Below are 21,560 nucleotides of genomic sequence, written 5' to 3' on the forward strand. Positions count from 1 at the left end.
TGTGGGAAGGCCTGTAAGGCACGTTCCTAGGGCGGAGCCAAGGAAAGGGGCGGGTTGACAAACGAGCAGTCAATCTGCCAACCAGGCTCACCACAGCCGCTGACACTATTCCCACAGTAAGTGTCTGCTTTGCTCTGCACACAAAAGCATGTCTATGTGTGCAGCAGCAGCGGCTAATGACAGGAACAGAGCGGGCAGCTTTACTAATTTGAGTGTGACAGGAGCAGCGGCTATATCGCTGCAGCCCTGCTCGCTGTCATTCTTCTAGACGTCAGGCTGCCCCGCCCCCACTTCCTCCCCCTTGCTTGTGTGCTGCTATTTTGTTCAGCAAGACAGGAAAGTCAAAGGAGGCTCATCTCCTCCCCCTGTTTTCCACATGGCTGCACTTGTGTGCAGGAATTGTACAGCTGCCGGGTCCTGGGGTGACATCCTGTGAGAGAATGTCGTGATTGAGTGGAGCCTGGAGGAGGGGATTCAGGACTCTGTAAGTTGATTCAGAAGTACAGGATGGATGTACACATTTCTGGAGTTTCTTCCAGCCCCCCAGAGCATAGCTCCCAACTGTCCCTCTTTGTGCACCCAGTCCCTCTGTCCCTCTTTCCTCCTCATTTTTCCCTCTTTCAGGACTTTGTCCCTCTTTCTATGTAATTATATGTATTTCTCTACTGAAAAAATGTGTTTAATTGACTCTAAACTTAATTCTCATCCTTTAACTTGATATATTACTAATTTTAAAATGTTAATTTGAAGGATAATGAACCAGGATAGAAAGGACGGGTGTGGTTTGAATTATAAAACAACATATTTTTCTTATGAAATCTTTATGGTATGTGTGACTAGGGGTGTGATGGGGCGTGATCAGGGGTATGCCAGGGGCGTGGCTTAAGTGTCCCTCTTTCTCATTTCAAAAGTTGGGAGAAATGCCCCAGAGTGTTCTTGCCCCTCAGTTCCTTAGGAGTCCTCTTTGTCATATAGCTGTCACCCCTCTTAAAAAGCTACAAATGGGCACAGTTACAGCTATGGCACATGCAAAGTCCTGCGTGCACAGCGCCTCCTCGATTATGCACCCCAGTGGCTGTGCACAGCAGCGATGGCCAGTAAGGTTCTGTGCATGTGCGATCTGGATTATTTTCAAACTACGCATGTGCAGAATGATCTGGGCCACAGCCACCTTGCTGCTTTAAAGCATAATGCACCATAGCTGAGGTCAGTTGCAGCTTTTTAAAGAGAACCCGAGGTGGGTTCTAAGACTACTTATAGCACACAGAGGCTGGGTCTGCATATAATCCCGAGCCTCTGTTGCTATACAGCGTCTCCCTCAGCCCCCCCCCCCCCTGAGCTCTGCTGTCCCCATAAATCAAACTCTGTGCTAGCGACATCGCTAGCCGGCTGTTAACCTCTTGATGTGTCAGTCTCGCCGCTCCCCCACCTCCTCTATGTCGCCGCTCCCCACCTGCATCCCTTCCCTTCCCGCTGATTGGAGGGAAGGGACGCAGGCGGGGAGCGGAGATATAGAGGAGGCGGGGGAGCGGCGAGAGTGACACATCCAGAGTTAAACAGTCGGCTATCGACACGCTGTGTGTTGCTAGCACGGCTTTGAATTATGGGGAAAGCAGGCTGCAGGGGAGGCCTGAGGGGGACGCTGTATAGCAACAGAGGCTGGGCATTATATGCAGACCCAGCCTCTGTGTGCTAATAGGATTCTTAGAACCCACCTCGGGTTCTCTTTAAGTGTGGCTATTGCAGATGGAGAGGAGTCTAAAGTAACTGATGGGCCAGGAGCAGTGTCCCACCCCTGCCTCAGGAAAAAGCCCAAGTATGTGTAAATCCTGTTTTGTTTTTGCTTAGTTCACATTTTCTGGAGTTGTGTGGTGATGTTTTTTTTATTCTTTAAAGCACACCTGAGCTTTGTTTAAAACTATTCATTTTTACTTACCTGGGGCTTCTTTCAGCTCCCTGTAGTCCATGAGGTTCCACAGCATTCTCTGAGCCCCTCCATTCTCCCACTGGCGGCTTTGTAAGTTTGGCACTCTGAGTGCGCATGCACAGTCCCATTCACACACCCTTCTCGTATGCCCCCCCCATTCCACCCTGATCCTTTAACTCATACTGTGGCCCCAGTTCTGGTCCTCACGTCTCCCTAATGCATGGGTGGGAGGAGGGTCATCTGATTACCTATACTGAGAGTGTACAAGCACAACCATACTGTGTATATGCAAGTATATGCCTAGTAGCACGAAGTGGCTTTGTGCTACTGGGCATGTACTGACCATACTCGAGCATGACCAGTACAATGGGGCTTGTACACAGAGGGAAGCGCAGCCTTGAGTAAGAAGAGGGCCCCAAGCAGCAGTGGTGGGGTCTGAATAAGATCAGAGGGTCCCAGCACTGGAACAATGGGCCCCAGGAGGATCTACTATGGTAAGTATCTATTTTTATTTTGCTTCAGGTTCACTTTAAGGCTATATTCTTGAGGGAAAAGTGTGTGCAAGTTGGGGGGTGGGGTTGGTTGAGATGCTGTTGGTCAGGGGGCGGCTGGTGAAAGTGGGCCTTGGGTGGTAAAAAGTAGAAATCCGGCCCTGATTACACCTATGCTGCCCATAATTATTCATACCCAGGAAATGACATAGGTGTCTCCCAAAAGATAATAAGACGTTGTACAAGAGGCATTATTGTGAAAAAAAAATTCTCAGGTTTTATTTACAGTTGAGCAAAAAGTGTCCGTTCCAAAATTATTCATACCCATCTCAATAATCAATAGAAAAGCATTTATTGGCTATTACAGCAATCAAACGCTTCCTATAATTGCAGACCAGCTTTTTGCATGTCTCCACAGGTATTTTTGACCATTTATCTTTAGCAATGAGTGCCAAATCTTTCAGATTGGAGGTTCTTCTTGCCATCACTCTGATCGTTAGCTCCCTCCACAGATTCTCAATTGGATTCAAGTCAGGACTCTGGCTGGGCCACTCCAAAACGTTAATGTTGTTGTCTGCTAACCATTCTTTACCACTTCTGCTGTGTGTTTTGGGTTATTGTCATGCTGACATTTCCACTGGTGCCCAAGGCCAAGTTTCTCTGCAGACAGCCTAATGTTGGCATTGAGAATCCTCATGTATTGCTCTTTTTTCATGGTGCCGTTTACTGTGATTAGGTTCTCTGGTCCATTGGCTGAAAAAAGCCCCCAAAGCATTAGGTTCTCACCACCATGTTTGACAGCGGAGATGGTGTTCTTTGGATTGAAGGTTTCTCCTTTTTTACGCCAAATGAAGGAAACACCATTGTGACCAGACAATTAAATTTTTGTTTCATCTGACCATAACACAGAAGACCAGAAGTCTTCTTCTTTGTCCAGATGAGCATTTGCAAAGGCCAAGTGAGCTTTTGTGTGCCTTATCTGGAGACGTGGCATCCTCCTTGGTCTGCATCCGTGGAACCCAGTACTGTGCAGTGGCTGTTGGATTGTCTGCCTTGAGACATTGCCACTGGCAGAGCCCAGATTCACCAGGATGGTCTTGGTGGTGATCCTTGGGTTCTTTTTCACCTCTCTCAATATCCTCCTGGCCAGCACAGGTGTCACTTTTGGCTTCCGACCACGTCCTCTCAGATTTTCTACAGTGCGGAACATGTTGTATTTTTTAATAATACTTTGAATTTGAGAGTTTGAGAGTTGCTGTTTTTCCCCTGTTGAGTTGATTAAAACAGCTGTTCCCAATTAATCGGGGTAATAAGGATGCTTTAGAACAGCTTTGACTATTTGGAATGGTATAGAACTTTGGATTTTCCCACAGACTGTGACAGTTTGTGAATGGTATGAATAATTTTGGACTGGACACTTTTTTCTCAAATTTAAATAAAAGTTGAGAAATGTTTTTTTCCCACAATAATGCCTCTTGTACATCGTCTTATTATCTTTTGGGAGACACCTATGTCATTTCCCGTCAAAAAATTACTTGCTGGTTGAATAAAAGTAACTTTAAGTCAAATTTGCCAGGGGTATGAATAATGATGGGCAGCTCTGTACATTCATTTATTTTAATAAAAAGACCATTACATTTAAAGTGTACCAGAGCTGAGTTTAATTAAAATGTTTATACATACCTGGGGCTTTTTTCCAGCCTTATGCGCACGGATCGTTCCCACGCCACTGTCCTCAGTCTTCTCCCTCCTTGGTACCAGGTCCCGTAATTGCAGCCAGTCACGGCCAGTGCGCGCAAAAGAAGTGTGCCCTCTACGTATCTCTCTGGCAGAGAGAGCCTTTTCGTTAAACTCAGCTCTGGTTTCCTTTAACATTAATCCCTTACCTCCAACCCTGTCCCATAGCTACCTAAATAAATGATATGCAAATTAAAAAAATGACCAAAAAAAAATACATAATAGTTACCTTAGGGACTAAACTTTTTTTTAATATGTATGTCAAAAGGGTATATTACTGTTTATGAAATTATGGGTTTGTAATTAGTGTTGGATGCAAAATTTAAAAAATGCACCTTTATTTCCAAATAAAATATTGGCACCATACATTGTACTAAGGAAATAGTTTAAACGTTTTAATAACCAAGACAAATGGGAAAATAATATGTGTGGGTTTTAATTACGGTAGCATGTATTATTTTAAAAATATAATGACCGAAAACTGAGAAATAATGACTCTTTTCAATTTTGTTTCTTAATTTTCCTGTTAAAATGCATTTAGAATAAAATAATTCTTAGCAAAATGTGCCACCCTAAGAAAGTCTAATTGGTGGCGAAAAAAAAGATATAGATTGTTTCCTTGCGATAAGTAGTAATAAAGTTATAGGCAAATGAATGGAAGGAGCGCTGAAAGGTGAAAATTGCTCTGGTACAGAAGGGGAAAAAACCCTCAGTAGTGAAGTGGTTAATGCATACGGATGCCAACTAGTGACGTACATAATTCAAAGCAATAAAAACATTTAGTTTGCCAACATGCAGAGGTGCATATGATCATTTACCATTTATAAATGGACACACCTATTTGCAACTGTTTCATGCCAGTGTAAAATTAATGGAAACAAATGTTCACCTGTTACTGTATAACATTCTGCCTGCAACTGGGCTATGTGAGAAACACCATTCTCCTAGCACTCATAGAAACAGTGTACACTACTGGAGTTATTATTATACATAATGATGCTGTGGCACTTTACAGAGTACATAGTCGTGTCACTAACTGTCTCTCAGGAACACACAGTCATAGTCTAAGGCCAGTTTTGGGGTGTAGGGAACTAATAAGTTTGTATTTGGAATGACGAAGAAACTCAAAATACACTATAGCTAGGACTTCAGTAGACCTACACTAAGAGTTTATGAAAGCTGCAGTTGCTGACCTTGTTCTAAGAATGTTATTTTTCTAACATTCATATTAATTGCCTGTTTTTAATACTTACATAATGATTGACCAACAAAGAGTAAACAGTTCAGGTTGCCTGACTGCATTGTCTGAATGTTTTGTTCAAGTGTGTGACTCAGATGCTAGTAAAACCAACAGATGGGGTGACAGTCACCATTTAGCACTGAGTATGATGTCTGCAGTAGCAGTTTTTCTCATCTGTAATTACAGATCTGCTTTAAATTGCATTAATCATGTTGTGTTGCATCCAAAATTGATGACAACAGCAATGTTTTAGTCTGTTTAATGCTATTCATAATAATATGTGTAGGCTTTATATTGAGGTTTGCATGTAACCTGGTTATTTTTTGTTACAGATGAACCAAACACATTGTTTAGAAGTAATTCTTTGGCTTCCAAGTCAATGGAGTCCTTCCTTAAGGTAAACAAGCTCTTTCAGATCCCTAAGTGGTCTATTTCTTGTGGATGAGAGACCTACAACTGACATTACAAAGCCCTTTATATTTTGCGGTTTGAAGTTCCGATAGTTATAAAAGTGTACCCAAGGCAGATTGTACATATCTAATGCGATAAAGAGGCACGTTCCTTGCTCAATGACATGCCTCTGTGTCCTCCTGGCACTGCTGTCTCCCACTCACTCCACCCTGGTTTCTGCTTCCCTTCCCCCAATTCTACCAACCAGCAGCTTATTGGTAGTGTAATGAGGGAAAGTGCATCCTTTGCTGGAAGGGCACTCCTGGTTTATGCCTACACCAGCGCTAGTAACACCCCTTCCTCGCCTATCACCTTTTTGGAAACATAAATACATGCCATTGGATGCCTTAATTACAGGAGGGTCTCACAGGGATCCTAGGAAATGTATGACAAATAGATAAAACCATTTGGTATGTGATGTTTAAGCAAACAAATGGTCTTATCTATTTGTCATAAATTAGCTAGCATCCCTGTAAGACCCTCCTTGTGTTGTAATCAAGGCATCCAATGGCATTTATTCATGTTTGCAAAACAATGTATCGCCTTTTAATGACCAGTGTATATAATGCTGGGAATACATGTTTTGTTTCTGCCATGCGTTTCTGCTCTCGATCGTTTTTGCCGCTCGATTCTGCAGTCGATTTTCTTATGTTCCGCCCGTTTTTCTTATCTTTTTCCATTCACTTCTATCAGAAATCAAGCGGCAAAAGAATCGAAAGGGAGATCGGACATGTCGGAAATTATCTATTGAACCATCTAATCACCTAACAAACGAACCATGTATTCCCAGCATAACCTGTGTTCTACATGTTGTCAGTATACAGGAATTGAGTCTGAGGAAAACTTTATAGCAGAAAGCTTACTCATTTCCTTCTAAGTTGCCCAATAAATGGTATCATCCTGATTCAAAACATCTTTCTTTTACTGATGGCTAACACTGTACAATACCCCACTGCTACTACTAGAAAATGTGAAATCGGATAAATCTTAAACAGGTGTTAAATGCAGCAAACTTTTTCTGCATCAGTTCCTAACTTTCTACATGTGGCATTGCGATTAGACCCCACCAACAGAGAGCTCTGTTGGTGGGGAGAAAAGGGGGGGGGGAATCACTTGTGTGCAGAGTTGTACGGCCCTGCAGCTTGGCCTTAAAGTTGCAGTGGCCAATTAAGCAGAAATTAGTCCGGTCACTAGGGTGGTTTAACACCATGGTCCTCAAGAGGTTAATATTGCCTAAAGATCTGGATATTTAGCGACGTCCGACATACCCGCAATTGCGTTGGTTTCTTAATCAACCCATCTGCCGGAAGCTGATTTGTTGTGTGCCATGTGTCGTTCCTATCTACAGTTTTTATTGCTTTGTGACCAAGTGGGTAAGACCACTGAAGGTGGGGTTTAGGGGCAGTAGGAATGAGCAGTTTGTAATAATCTGTACAGTACTACATCAAGCCAAGCAGTACAAAGCTATCAGCAATATAGAATGATAAAGCAGATTTCTGCTGGAATCTAATTATTATCGAGTGATGTGACATGGTGGATCAGGGAGATGGTTAATATCAAGGAGATATCAACAGTTTCTCTGATCAACTAGTGTATGTCCAGTTTAAAGCAGAAAAGAAAGCAATATGGAGGAAGCAGGTTGAAAGGAACCATTTGAGCATGTTCACTAGTAACACATCTTATAGGACAAGAATGAGAATTTCAGAGTTTGGGCTGTTGAAAAGTAGTTTTGGAATACTGCATGGAATTAGCTATGGTATTGATTTACTAAGGTTGGAGAACAGTGGAGTGTTTTTCAAAATGTTCTGCTATTAGGTGGTTTACACTGTGTGTAGGAGGTGGGGCCTGGACTACTTCCTTCCTCCTCCTTCACCAAGTCCCCCCTCCCATGCTCTGCTGGCTGTGTCAGCCCCACAGAGCAGCACGGTAGGGGCTTACCTCTTCCACTGTCCATAGGAAGGAAGAGACCAGAAAATGCCTAGTGTCTGCAGCAAGAGCACCAGAGAGACCCAACAGTGGAAGAAGTAAGCCCCTGCCGTTACTTCCACTGTGCTGATCTGTGGGTCTGACACAGCTGGCTGAGCAAGGAGGGGGTCCCTGGGGAAGGAAGAAGTCCATACCCTTCCTCGCTGCATAGGCACAGGGTGTTCTGAATGTAGGAAGTAGGCCCCCTAAAAGTCTTGCTGGAGGGCCCTTGAGACATAGTTATGCCCCTGCCAGAAGCTACTGTCATATTTTAGACTTTGTGTGTGGCTGCTGCTCAATCCTGGATTGCATCATTTCCACTGTTCAACTTGGAAGGAGGGAAGGCACAGCCTGAGTCTGTCTAATAAGTTTGCAACGTTCAACAACAACAGTTGGTGCTGCAAAATAGTGACCAGTGTATAGGCTCTTTACCAGGAATTGTATAGCTGTATGCCTAGTCAGTTTTAGAAAAACTGTTGTGACTGAACAGGCACTTAAACAACCATAAATTCAAGTTTCCTTAATCACTTTTTCACCTCTGAGTGTGGAAGACAGTAAAAGGTCAGATGCGTAGCAGAGAGGGTACCATAGCATGTATTTATGTATGAAATCAGAAATCTAAGTGGGACAGGGTGATTGCAGACCAGTGAAGGGATTAGCAAAGGGGGACAACATTTGGAATTATGGGAAAGATGGATAATTTGAGTAGCAGCATTCACGATTGCTTTGAGGAAAGGAGACTGTTGCAAAAATTGAGGTAAGATTATGCAGGGGGTCTTCTGAATTACTAAAGCAAAGTGCTTTTAAGACCAGTAAGGCTACATCAGTAGGGATGATCAATGAGATGCAAATATTTCATGCAGGATCATGTAAATTGTATATGCAAATGTAAGCAGCTTGAAAATGGACCAATCTAGTCCCACCAAGGTTTAAACTATTTGGATCATTTTCAAGCTGCATATATTTACATACACATTTCACAGAATCCTGCATGAACCCGGAAATATTTGCATCTCATTGATCATCCCTACACATCAGGTTTAGTTCAGCCATCCATGTCCTGGTTTGTTTTTCTTTCTGTACACCTAATGCCTTTATGCAGCACTAATGTGCCTACAACAGTTATTGGGATGCAGCTGCTCCAAATCTCATTACTCCCACAGTTTTTCTTCATTAGAGTCAAGCATAATAGAATTATGGGTTTTTTTTCCTCTGTTAATTAAAATGAAAAAAGAAGCTATTATAATAAACGTGGACATTCATGCTCAGGTTTACACTCTGTAGCTATGTGTACACATTTGTGACAGAGAACCTGCCTGAACTTGGCCTTATGACTATAGCTAAGAGTAATTTGTCATTAGGGCTGAATTTCCTGCATAATAAGCAGAGGTTCTCAGGAATAGAGGCATATCCTGATTTGTGTTTTGTTACTGGGAAATACTTCAACAAAGCTTATATTACATATACTTTCTCAGTAATATAAACGAGGTAAGAATGTGGTTGATTGTGATCAGGAACTCCACTCAAAGTTAACTCTATGTTTTGAGTAAACAACATTTGACCTGCTATTTTTCCTGGCCTCTGGGAAGATGTGAAGCTGCAGCTTGGCTGTGCTGAAACTAATTGAGGAGCTAAAAGCAGCAGCTAAAAGGAGTATAGTGGCAACCTAGCAAACAGGTGCTCCGTGCTATGAATCCGCTAAATTGAGGTTGACTAAAAGCATGTCATGGAAGCCTCTATAAGCAAACTTCCTGGTGGAGCCCCTGCTGTTCCATGTCCAGAATTTTACAATACCCTCTTGTGGGAAGGCTAAAATTTGACCTATAATGGAATTATCCAACCCCCCATACTCCTCCTTCAGTAGTTGGGCCGATTGGCTACGTCTGCAAAGCCAATTGGACTTGATGTCCTTGCCCTTAAGAGGCTTATTTTCAGGTAATGGTTGGTATCTATTTGTTGCACATTCCAAGGTGTTCCACCTACACTGAGAATACAACTTAGTTTTTTTCTAATACTGTTTGTGGTACTACTAATGTTAAGTACTGTATATCCTATATTTATCTGGTGATTTTTCAACAACGACCACCTTGATATGCTGTATATCACACATAGCTTACATTGTCTTGTGATACATGTCTGTACTCATGTTATAATACTGGTCAATGCTTTTTTTTAATTATTGATCCTTTAACTAAAGTATTGAAATAGAAATATACAGGTTGATTCACAATACTTTTCTCAATTATCTCACCTTGGCCACTATTCAGTAACGTTTTCTACTTTGTTTTCTCACAGGTGTTTTCACACCTTAATACAAAATACCTGTAGCAAACAAGGAAATACTTAACACAAGATTGTTATTACTTTTTTTCCACTTTTTTTTATATATTTAACATTTTTGCCAAAAAGTTACTTGTTGATAATGTCTTTGGGAGAAAACTCAGGAGAAAAGTTACTTGAGTAGGGATGCTTATCTGTATTTAATCTTGTTTATTTAACATTTTAGGCACCTACGGTAGTTAGCAAAAAGTACAAAAGATATGGCAAGTAAAGTAAGGTTAGGTTGATCAGAAACAACTTATTTTGAGAGATTCTTTGCTTGGAAAGTGCAACATTTATTTTATAAATAAGGTAAAAAATAAGTAAGGAGAAAGAATCCATGTGATATGAATCATAGCATGGCCACCAAGAGTTGGGTTGCTTAATGTTATAATTTTTGTTAATGGTAAAGAAAACTTGAGACCCGCTATAGAAATGATATTCCACTATTATAAATTGATAGACTGTGTTAACTACTATTGAACTCACTAAGCTTTGTTCTTTCAATTTATTTTTCAATCATGTTTGGTAAAGACCTTGTAGAAAATCAAACCCAGTCACTCCATAAATAAAAAAAACAAAAAAAAACTTCTATTTTAATCTGTCTTTAATGTGGTGTAAACAATGTTTATATTCTAGGTAGCAGGAACTCAGTATCTTCACAGTGTTGTTGGACCAACAATAAATCGCATCTTTGAGGAGAAAAAATATATTGAACTTGATCCTAGTAAAGTTGAGATTAAAGAGGCTGGGTAAGTGTAGCTACATACTTCATGAAGTTTACACGTGTTAATTATTTACTTGGCTATGTAATATGTTTAAATGAAGACATTCAGTTGCACTGATTGTGGAGGGTTTACATTTGTCAGGCAGGATATTTGCACAGTCTCCACATAGATAGTGCTTTTGGTGAGCACACTCTACCTTCCTACCCTTGTTCACTATGTATGGGAGATATGGCCTGGAGGATGCCGGTTATGTGTCTGATTGCGCTGCCTCTAGATTTGCGCAGTAGGAGCCTGTGCTGCCACATTCCCTGCTTAATTTTGCTGCTGGCAGTTACATCAAATATCATTGCTTACATACAACCTACACTCCCCAAATTTTCAGGGTAGTGAGGGGACCTCCGGAACTACCTCTGTGCCAAATTGCAGCCTCCAAGCCCTGCTGGTTGTCGAGATGATTACAGAAACCTATCTCGGGAACCAGTGGGGCTCGGGGGCTGCAATTTGGAACAGAGGTAGTTGGGGGGGGGGGGTCCCCTTGCTAGCCTGAAAATTTGGGGATTGGAGGTGGTGTGGAAGTGGTGATATTTCGGGGGCATCATACTTTACTTCCCACTGAGCATGCATGATACTCAGTGTGGAAGGAAGCTTCCGGGCAGCACAATCAGACATAACACTGGACAAGTGAAAACCAGGCTGGTGTGGGGCTCAAAGTAGCCCACTCATATTGGGTTATGTGACTCCCAGAGTTCATCACCATATAAATGAGATCTAGATGGCGCCGGACTCGGACGCCTCGGCCACAGGGCTCCGGCCTTTTTCTTCCTTTTGAGGAGGTCCCTCCCTCCACTCACCTCTTGCCTCGTCTTGTGCTGGGGTAAGAGGCGGAGGGCATCGGTGGAATCCAGTCTGGCCCCGCAAACAGCCACGGACCGCGGGTGGAAGGCAAGGAAGCGGTGAGCTGCTTGGAGGGGATCAGCTGTTTGGGAGCCCACGTGCAGCATGGAACCTAGCTGCACGGAACTCCGCTGACCTGCCGCCGCTGCCCCCGGACCATCGGGACACCATCCGCTCTGCAGGCAGGATCAGCTGTTCGGGAGCCCACATGCAGCATGGATCCTAGCTGCACGGAGCTCCGCTGACCTGCCGCCGCTGCCCCCGGACCATCGGGACACCATCCGCTCTGCAGGCAGGATCAGCTATTCGGGAGCCCACATGCAGCATGGATCCTAGCTGCACGGAGCTCCGCTGACCTGCCGCCGCTGCCCCCGGACCATCAGGACATCATCCGCTCTGCAGGCAGGATCAGCTGTTTAGGAGCCCACGTGCAGCATGGATCTTAGCTGCACGGAGCTCCGCTGACCTGCCGCCGCTGCCCCCGGACCATCGGGACACCATCCGCTCTGCAGGCGGGATCAGCTGTTTAGGAGCCCACGTGCAGCAGGGATCCTAGCTGCACGGAGCTCCGCTGACCTGCCGCCGCTGCCCCCGGACCATCAGGACACCATCCGCTCTGCAGGCAGGATCAGCTGTTCGGGAGCCCACGTGCAGCATGGAACTTAGCTGCACGGAGCTCCGCTGATCTGCCGCCGCTGCCCCAGGACCATCAGGACACCATCCGCGCCGGAGCCACCGACCCCCACGCAGCATTTGAGGCCCGACGACCAGGTTTGGCTCCTAGGGAGAGGCCACCATACTCCGCACACTCAGGGGACAAATGTCATGCAGGCCTCCGTGCAGGCCCCCAGCGGTGCGCCTGGCCGCACAAACCGCCTGAGGGCCGACAGCTGATCAGCTGTTCGAGCCACCGCCACCCCTTGTGTGCAGGAGGCCTTACCTTCCGGGTCTCCCACGTGGTAGGGGGGTCCTTTCCAGACGCAGCCCCCAGCCTTCATCAGAGTCATCCTCCACTGCCGAAGCTCGTATCGCCCACCACTCAGCCGGAAGGACCAGCGATGTGCCTGCTCCAGGCACCTGGCGACTTTTCCATGGGGACAGACTCTGTTTCGGACTGCTTTGTCAGTCCCTGGGGTGCCTCTTTTTTATCCTGCAGCCCGGGGGGGACTCTGCCTCTGCCTCTCTCCTCTTGCCCTGGCTCCTTCTCTTCTCTCTTTCCTCCTCAGTCTTTTTAGCTATTCCTTCTCTTTTCTCTATTTCGCTATCCACTTTTCTCTCTTTCGCTCCTTTCGCTGTCCACTTTTTCTCCAGGACTCACGGCGGGGCGTCTGGAGCTGCTGCGGAGCTGAGCGAGCGCCACCGGCAGATGGCCACCGGCTGCTCCCCTCACACAGCTCTCCAGACTTCCCCACGCGTCCGTCAGTATAGCTAGTGTGCTGTATATATAAGTGCTGTGTATATATGTATATGCTACTTGTACTACTGTACCTGACTGTATATGTTGGACTGCATGCACGTGTTTGTACCATCTCCGACCCTGTCTGTGCCAAAAATAATTCCGGGTACAACCCCCGTTGTACTTGGCGAAATAAACGTGATTCTGATTCTGATTCTGATAAATAAGTATGAAAGATTTTTTAGGTATGTTCATTTGTTAGCTTTTGGGTTTTTAATACTGTATTACATAGTTTGGTTGAAAAAGACTTGTAATATTCAAAAAACAAAAGCTAACATTTCTTTTTGCTTATTATTAAACAGCATCAGTGTGTGAGTGAGTTACATTAGTGATATTTCACTGTCATTTGAATGCTGCTGTCAAAAAACAGGAGGTTCAGTATACATTTCTGGTATCGCTACCGGTTAAGATGTATCTCCAAGAATCCCCCTTCCCCAACATAACACTACAAAGTCACTCCATCTACCTCCGCTCCTGAACCTAATTAGACTGCAAACTCAAATCGGCAGGCTCCTCGTTCCATTTGAGCTGTAAGGGTCCCACAAAGGTGTTCATATTTGTATGCTTGTGTTTATACAGTATAGTGTACATAAAGTATACATGAAACCACAAGTATTATGGAAAAGGATCTAGTAAAAGTAATTGCTGCATGAAATTCCATGAATTAAGTGAATATTTTTTATTCTGTTTCACTTTACAGGTGCTCAGGATTACACCGCATCCAAACTGAGAGTGAAATTATCCTGCAGAGCGCTCAGTATCTCCAGTCTTATCTGACTGACCTTCTGATTGCAATAGCTAAGTCAGTTAAAGTCTGCCCTGCTACCATACGGGCTACATTCCGCCAACTCTACAAGCGGGTAGAAGAGTGCTTCCCAGAGAACAAACATGCGGTTTGTATATTACTTTTTTGAAAGCATTTATTCATTCGAACAAAATACTTTTGTTTAAACTGAATGGGAAACATAATACTGTGTTGCGTTGCTGACTTGTACAAGAAGAAATCCTCTTATATTTGCTAGGTCTGGTATCTAGAGGCTCGCGATTGCTGTTGAGGAAATAGGGGTAACAAAGAAATGGCCTTTTATAAACAGCCTGATGTTTTATCTTGTGATATGCTGCAGTGAGTGCAATGCAGGTGAGCTATAAATAAACTACGGGCATCTATTGGTGCTTTACAATGTACACCACAAAAAAGTGTATTTTCCAGTTGGCAATCTTTGAGTGCATGTGGACTTGACTTGGTGGTGTTTTTTTTTATAATTTTCAGATTGGTAGGAGGGGACCCCCACATGCTTATACTAGTACTGTTCATCAAGCTAATTAGAATATATGGGGGCGGAAGTGATTAAGGGTCTGATGCACAAAGCAGCTGTGACATTGGCCCATGGCAATTTTATCGCTACGTTGTACTTCAGCCCCTAAGTAGCATATGAAAATAAGTCACGTGTAGACTACCGTTACAAGCAATTGGGAGGGCTACCCGTCTCAGATTAATATTCCTGGGGAAGGATGGAAGGCTAGGTAGTACATATACCGTACAACTAGAAGTCAGGGCTAAAAGGCAAATACAGAGCGAGATAGAAAGATAGAACGGATAGATAGATAGATAGATAGATAGATAGACAAGATAGGTAGACAAATAAATTATGTAAAGTACAACTGAAACATATTTTTCCATTTTAAGTCAGTTCCTGAATGCCATTGTGCATGCTTCTGCCAGGTTTTCCTGCCAAGTGTACCATTCGTGGCTTTTGTTTTTTGGATGCTTTAGGGCTCATTCAGACTATACGCGCTGCCCTGCGCATTTTGGCAGTGCGTATAGTGTACGACACGCAAGAACGGTAGAAGGGCATAGACAGCCCTTCTACCGTTCCCATCATATGCAATGCGCTATCGCACTGCTGCATGCATTTTCGGGAATTGCAGCGTAGATCCCTGTCACAGTAGTGAATGGGATCTGCAGCGCAGCGCATAGTAGCGCAGATGGCGTGCGATCTTGCGCGTTGCATTCTGATTGCACAGCCATCTGTGCTGAATGATCTGAACGAGGTCTAACAGTCCCTCAGAAAATCAAGATTTATTAGTACTTTGTTTAACAATAAACAAAGAAGATAATAAATAATTACCATATAATAAATGACACTGTAATAATAAAAAAAAAGGTAATAATTTGAGAGGTAGTTATGCTGGCAGTAGTAGAGTGGTTAGAACACATATAATAATAGGCCAGTGGTTCTCACCCTATGGGCCTATGTCACATGACACATTAATGTGTTGCAGTAGCTTAGCTCAGTGTCCCCTCTTCCCAGTTGTTTACATGCCTATTGTTTAGGAATCTGATAATGCTATAGTTGCTGCTTATAACATATGATGCCTTGCATCACAAATATTTTAAGCTTCTTCCTGGTGTGTCATGACTTCAAGTCTGTACAGTCTCATTTTTGTGACTGGAGATGCGATGCCCTTTAACTATCTGTACTTGTTTTTCAGAACGTGAAGTTTATCGCCGTTACAAGTTTCCTGTGTCTTCGGTTTTTCTCCCCAGCAATCATGTCCCCTAAACTCTTCCATCTCCGAGAAAAGCATGCAGATGCTCGGACGAGCCGGACGTTGCTGCTCTTAGCAAAGGTAATGGGACGTATGTACTTTTGGGTAGCACAACTGATCATAAATGCTAACAACTGCATATATTGAATCCTAAAAGTCTTACTGTGAAACGTGATTTTTTTGCTGGTACCCCTCCATGAAAAAGAAGTTGATGAAGAAAGGGGGAGGCTCCCAAAAATAATTATGTCTCAGAGTATACATTATGAAGACATAAATAAATTCTAGATGTGTCTTAGGCCCGGTTCACATTAGCGGTCGCCGTCCGGAATCGCCGTTCCGGAGCCGGACCGCATGCGGAACGGACGGAACGGACGCACGGCATAGCAATGAAAGTCTATGCGTCCGTTCACATGCGTCCGTTTCGTCCGGACCGGATCCGGACCGGATCCGGACTCCGGCGTAAGACCCAACATGCGCTATTTTTTGGTCCGGCTCCTCCGGCAGACGTATCCGGAGCGGAGCCGGACTGCACCATCCGGCCAATACAAACCAATGAGAACCGGAGAGCGCACAACACACTGGCTAAAAAATCCGGATGTTCTACCCCACTTCCTATGCGTATTGTAGCGGCGATTTTGGATAGGGACACATGGGCAAGCATTTTGGAGTGGAGCAGCAGTGACTTTAAACGTGCTGGAGATGTTGGCAGTATGTCGTGGTGGAGGTGAGTGCTAAACAGCGGAGGGCCTGATTCCACAGGTCCACCTTCTGCTGACCTCCCAGACCCCAACATTTTTATTTTATTTCTACTATCTTTTGCCAAACGGATCCGGATCGCATCCTGATGAACACCTGATGCAAACTGACCAGATCCGGATCGGATCCGGATCCGGTCCGGATCCGGTCAGGTCATCCGGTCCGTTTGGCAGAGAACCGCAAGTGTGAACCGGGCCTTACCTCTCCAGATCAACCAGAAAAATAAAGGTTTAGATCAGGTAAGGTTTATTCAAGGGCAAATACAAAAGACAACACGTTCCTCGGAACTCTGCCCGCTTCCTCAGGTCAGTAAATTGCCTTAACTGGTTCTCGTTCCACGTTTTTTACACCTCAAAGTTCCTGACATTTTTGACACTTAAGCTGTGTTGTTTTGATACAGCAGTAACTTTTTAATTATCTATGCGATCTTAGTGATGCATGTCTTGTTTTTTTCAGTACAATCTAGGCTTTTTTGGGTAATATTTTTCACCCAAAACTATTTTGTTTTATAGTCCGTTAGGCGTAAATGCAGGGAAAAATTAGGCGTAAATGCAGAAAACAAACATTTTCTGATTTTTCACCCTTCCTAATTTTCACATCACACGTCCCACAGTTATAAAACATTTACAAATAAATTATTTGGCCCTTCCAGATTAAAAGGATACCCCATATGCCATGTTTTACTTCTAGCTGAGCATGTGGCGGACAGTTATCCCCAGTCTGCGCGTCTGTGGCGATCAAATGCGTTAGCTAAGGTGACAGTTCAGGGGGCATAGAGCTGTACAGATGCATCACTAGGCAATGGCAGAGCGTTACATCTGTAGAGCATTGGGGCCTGAAACTTTCGTCCTAGCGATTGCATCCGATCGCTACTGGCGGCAGTCATTAAACGTTTATAAACAGGTTTAGGTATTGTAGGGGTTAATAATGGATTAATAGGTTAGGTTTGGGTTAAAAATGAATGGGGAATTAAAAAAATTTTTTTATTTTATTGGGACTATGTCACTTACATTTTTTTTTCATTTTTACAACTTTTTTTTTCTAACTTTATTGAATGATTGTTGCTAGCTAACAGCAACAATCATTCACTTGACCATTCACGTGACTGTGCACGAGCGTGCACAGTCACGTGCACACGCGCTCACTTGCATGCACGCTCACTTGCACGCGCATGCACATGCACGCGCGGCGGCAGCAGACAGCAGCAATTAATGCAGGACGTATATTCTTCGTCCTGAAACACACAGGGGGGCTAATTAGGACGTAGAATCTACGTCCTGAAACTTTAATCAGTTAAGGAGTTCAGTTTGCAATCTGATCTAAACCCTTGTTTTTCTGCGTTGGTCCATCTGAAGAGGTAAGATACCTCATGTATTTATGTATGTCTTTATAATGTATACTCTGAGAGATATTTATTTTTGGGTGCCTCCACCCTTCTTCATCACCCACTACACCTCCTTTGGAGGTGTCCTTCCCACTAGTGTGGTGCCATCCACAGCTAGGTTCCCATGAGAGTGACCACCTGGCTTTGGCAGGACCTGGAGTACCGAGTGGGGATGGTTATTTCCCCATAGGCGATATACAGTGGTTGCAAGTTCTGCAACCAACCTTTGTGAGCATAACTACTCTTGTAATATTGAGCTAATTTTATCTTACGATACTACATCATTTGGCTCCTGGTCTCATCTTTGTCACACAGGCTACTGTGGTTCCCCGACAATGACCAAAACAAAAATCACACTATGTATTAGAGTCTTGATTCAACAGAATATTTTAAGCAACAACATAAATTAAAATGGCATGCATGACAATTTAGAGGCAGCCACCATAAGGAGGTGCTTCACATAGCTCTCAATGGGGCAAATTCCCAAAAGAATGGTAAACACATGTACATTATTTTTTTTTTTTATTATTATTATTTAGTATTTATATAGCGCCGACATATTACGCAGCGCTGTACAGTGTATATATATATATATTGTCTTGTCACTAACTGTCCCTCAAAGGAGCTCACAATCTAATCCCTACCATTGCAATATGTCTATATTATGTAGTGTAAGTACTGTAGTCTAGGGCCAATTTTTAGGAGAAGCCAATTAACTTATCTGTATGTTTTTGGAATGTGGGAGGAAACCGGAGTGCCCGGAGGAAACCCACGCAGACATGGAGAGAACATACAAACTCTTTGCAGATGGTGCCCTGGCTGGGATTCGAACCGGGGACCCAGCAATGATGCTTGTGCATCAGGCAAATAGTTTCTCACAGTGGAATGGGAATTTTACAGGTCTTTCTTGGCCTAAAAAAAATGAGGACCATAAATAGATGTAGTTTCTTGACAGGCCAAAAGAGGCCTGCTCCTATTGGTGTGTGAGCCTAGCCTTTAAAATTGAATAGAGCAGAGGTGCAGCTGCCAATGTACTTGGTGCACACTTGTGAATTATTCCTCCTGAACAGGGGCATAGCAATAGCCATAGCAACTGCTATGGGGCCATGGAGAATAGGGGCCAAGGTGGTACTTAAAGAGGAACTACAGTGAAAATAATGTAATAAAAGTGCTTCATTTTTACAATAATTATGTATAAATGATTTAGTCAGTGTTTGCTCACTGTAAAATCTTTCCTCTCCCTGATTTACATTCAGACATTTATCACATAGTGACATTTTTACTGCTGGCAGGTGATGTCAGTGGAAGGAGATGCTGCTTGCCCTTTTGGCATTTGGAAACAGCTGTAAACAGTTGTTATTTCCCACAATGCAACAAGACTCCCACAGTGTGACATGGTCCTGACATCACACCATGGGAGGGGTTTCACCACAATATCAGCCATACAGAGCCCCCTGATGATCCGTTGGTAAAAAGGAAAAGATTTCTCATGGGAAATCAGCTACTGATTAGGATGAAGTTCAATTCTTGGTTACGGTTTCTCTTTAATGTATTCACCATTAACGTTCTTGTGTTTTTTTAGCCTCTGAATTTGACTCAGTGCCCATGACCTATGTGCAGTGTTGATCGCATGAGAATGTAATTGCCCAATTAACTCTTATCCATAGGGTAGGGGAAGGTGACATTGCTTAAGAGTGCTTACATATGAGGATCCCATTAAAGTTTTGCTATGGGGCCCCATAATCTCTAGCTATGCTACTGATTCACTAGATCTATTACTGCATGATGGTCTTAAAACGAGTTACAGTCTGGCATGCTATGCAGTAAAAACATATTCCCTTACTCATTATTGCCCACATAGTTATCCTATCTGCTTTTGTCACAAAGCGATGTCATCTGTATAAAAATCACAAGTTCCCTGGATCACAGTGCAGCAGTGCTGGTAGCTACAATTTCATGGGTATGCTATGGGGCCCAATGATCTCTAGCTACACCACTACTCCTGAGAATATTTCCATCAAGTTGCACAAGCATAAATGATAAATTAAAAACTGTAAGTCAGTGCAACAGGTTCAAAGTCAGACAGTGTAGATTCAGTGAGGGACTTCTACATTCTGTCAGTGACCAAACCGAGTCATTAATAATTTCAGTAAATAAAATAGTGTACTGTCTTTTATGAGAAATAAAAATAGTGTATTTTGTATATAGTTCAATTTTAAATATGTTTGGAGAGATATAATTTCACAATGGACGCTTTAATCTGTTTTAGGCAATACAGAATGTTGGCAACATGGACGCTCCGGCCAGCAGAGCCAAAGAATCTTGGATGGCTCCACTACAGCCAACCATCCAGCAAGGAGTCTCACAACTGAAGGAATTCATCCTCAAACTCATAGACATTCAGGAGAAGGAAGGTAACACTGACAGTGTTTAACACTACTGTGGGGACCACCTATATAATAAAACCCTAACTATTCCTGCGTCATCCTCCTGTCCCTGTGTCCCATGTGTTCTGGCTACTGCACGTGTAGCCATTGACACAGGAGGAGGATGGGGCCAGAGTGTGCGGGCGGACGGGTGCGCGCGGTGAACAGGTGCGCGCGCTTACATGCAGTGGTGAAAGAGACCTAGGCCCCGTTTTTAAACGGGCTTAGGTCCACTAGTTGTTAATAAACTGGTAACTAACTGTGTGCTCTTCAATGTCCTTCATAGGTAGCTTTTGCATTTTATTTTGATATAATATTATGATAGAATACAGCACTGCCTTCTTAACATGGAAGGAATTTATATCACTCTGTAATAATGAAAAAAAAATGCTTATTGATCTTTTATAGCTTAATGACAGGCTGTGGAGAAAGCCACCACCTGTGTCCATTCCATGTTGTATGCAAACAATCATTAACCCTCTCTGCATTCAAAACACATGCTCCTAGCAGGCTGGAATACTGACAGAAATAAAAGCATCTGATACTTAACCTTCAAGTTAAAACATGCTGGGAGGATATAGGCACAAGAGAGCTACAGCCTACTACCAGACCACTGTGGCTGCTTAAAGTAGGATACAACTCTGACATAGCATTCAATAAAAAGGTGTTTTCCTATTTTTATCACCCATACAGTTACCATATTTGCTATTGCACACAACCGATATTGTGTGTATACAAATTAGAAGGTCCCAAAGATCAGTTTATCTGCTCTGAAAGCTGCCATTGCATTTTATTGCATAGCTGCTATATTTATATATTAAAATCTATCTAGAGATCCCCTCTCAACTGCACTCATACTAGAAGCAAAGGGAGCTCAGTTTCAGCACTTTGCTTATGTTTACATTTCTTTGTCAAATACATTTAGTAAACAAAAGATAATTTTATCACTGCTTTCGTATGCAGCCAGAAGCTTTCCACTGAAGCAAGGAGCTTTCCACTGAAGAACAAAGTGCAAACTGTTTGAATGCTGTTCTGCTACAATTTTTTTGTAGTAGTAGGTTTAAGGCTGTAAAAAATCTTTTGGAGCAAAGAAGAAATGCTGAGTTTCAGACCACTTTAAACATACATACAAATAATGGTAGTTATGCTCATCCTGCTGCAACTTAAATAAGGGATAAAAAAAACATGTTGTAATGAAATAGAAATTTGTATTAAGTCTGAAACAGCTATGTGCAAC

General features: G+C 43.2%; 1 protein-coding gene across 4 annotated transcripts in view; it reads left to right on the top strand.

The window, feature by feature from the left end:
- Nucleotides 1-21,560, top strand: part of LOC137546350 (ras GTPase-activating protein 4-like) — a 200,002-nt gene that overhangs the window by 157,090 nt on the left and 21,352 nt on the right. For all 4 annotated transcript variants that reach the window (XM_068268685.1, XM_068268684.1, XM_068268688.1 and 1 more), the window contains 5 exons: nt 5,728-5,792; nt 10,769-10,881; nt 13,908-14,100; nt 15,701-15,838; nt 20,167-20,311. In XM_068268685.1, coding sequence (XP_068124786.1) covers nt 5,728-5,792; nt 10,769-10,881; nt 13,908-14,100; nt 15,701-15,838; nt 20,167-20,311 — 654 coding nt within the window. The remainder of the gene's footprint in view (nt 1-5,727; nt 5,793-10,768; nt 10,882-13,907; nt 14,101-15,700; nt 15,839-20,166; nt 20,312-21,560) is intronic.

The sequence above is a fragment of the Hyperolius riggenbachi genome, chromosome 2 (genome assembly GCF_040937935.1).
Source record: "Hyperolius riggenbachi isolate aHypRig1 chromosome 2, aHypRig1.pri, whole genome shotgun sequence".
Lineage (NCBI taxonomy): Eukaryota > Metazoa > Chordata > Amphibia > Anura > Hyperoliidae > Hyperolius > Hyperolius riggenbachi.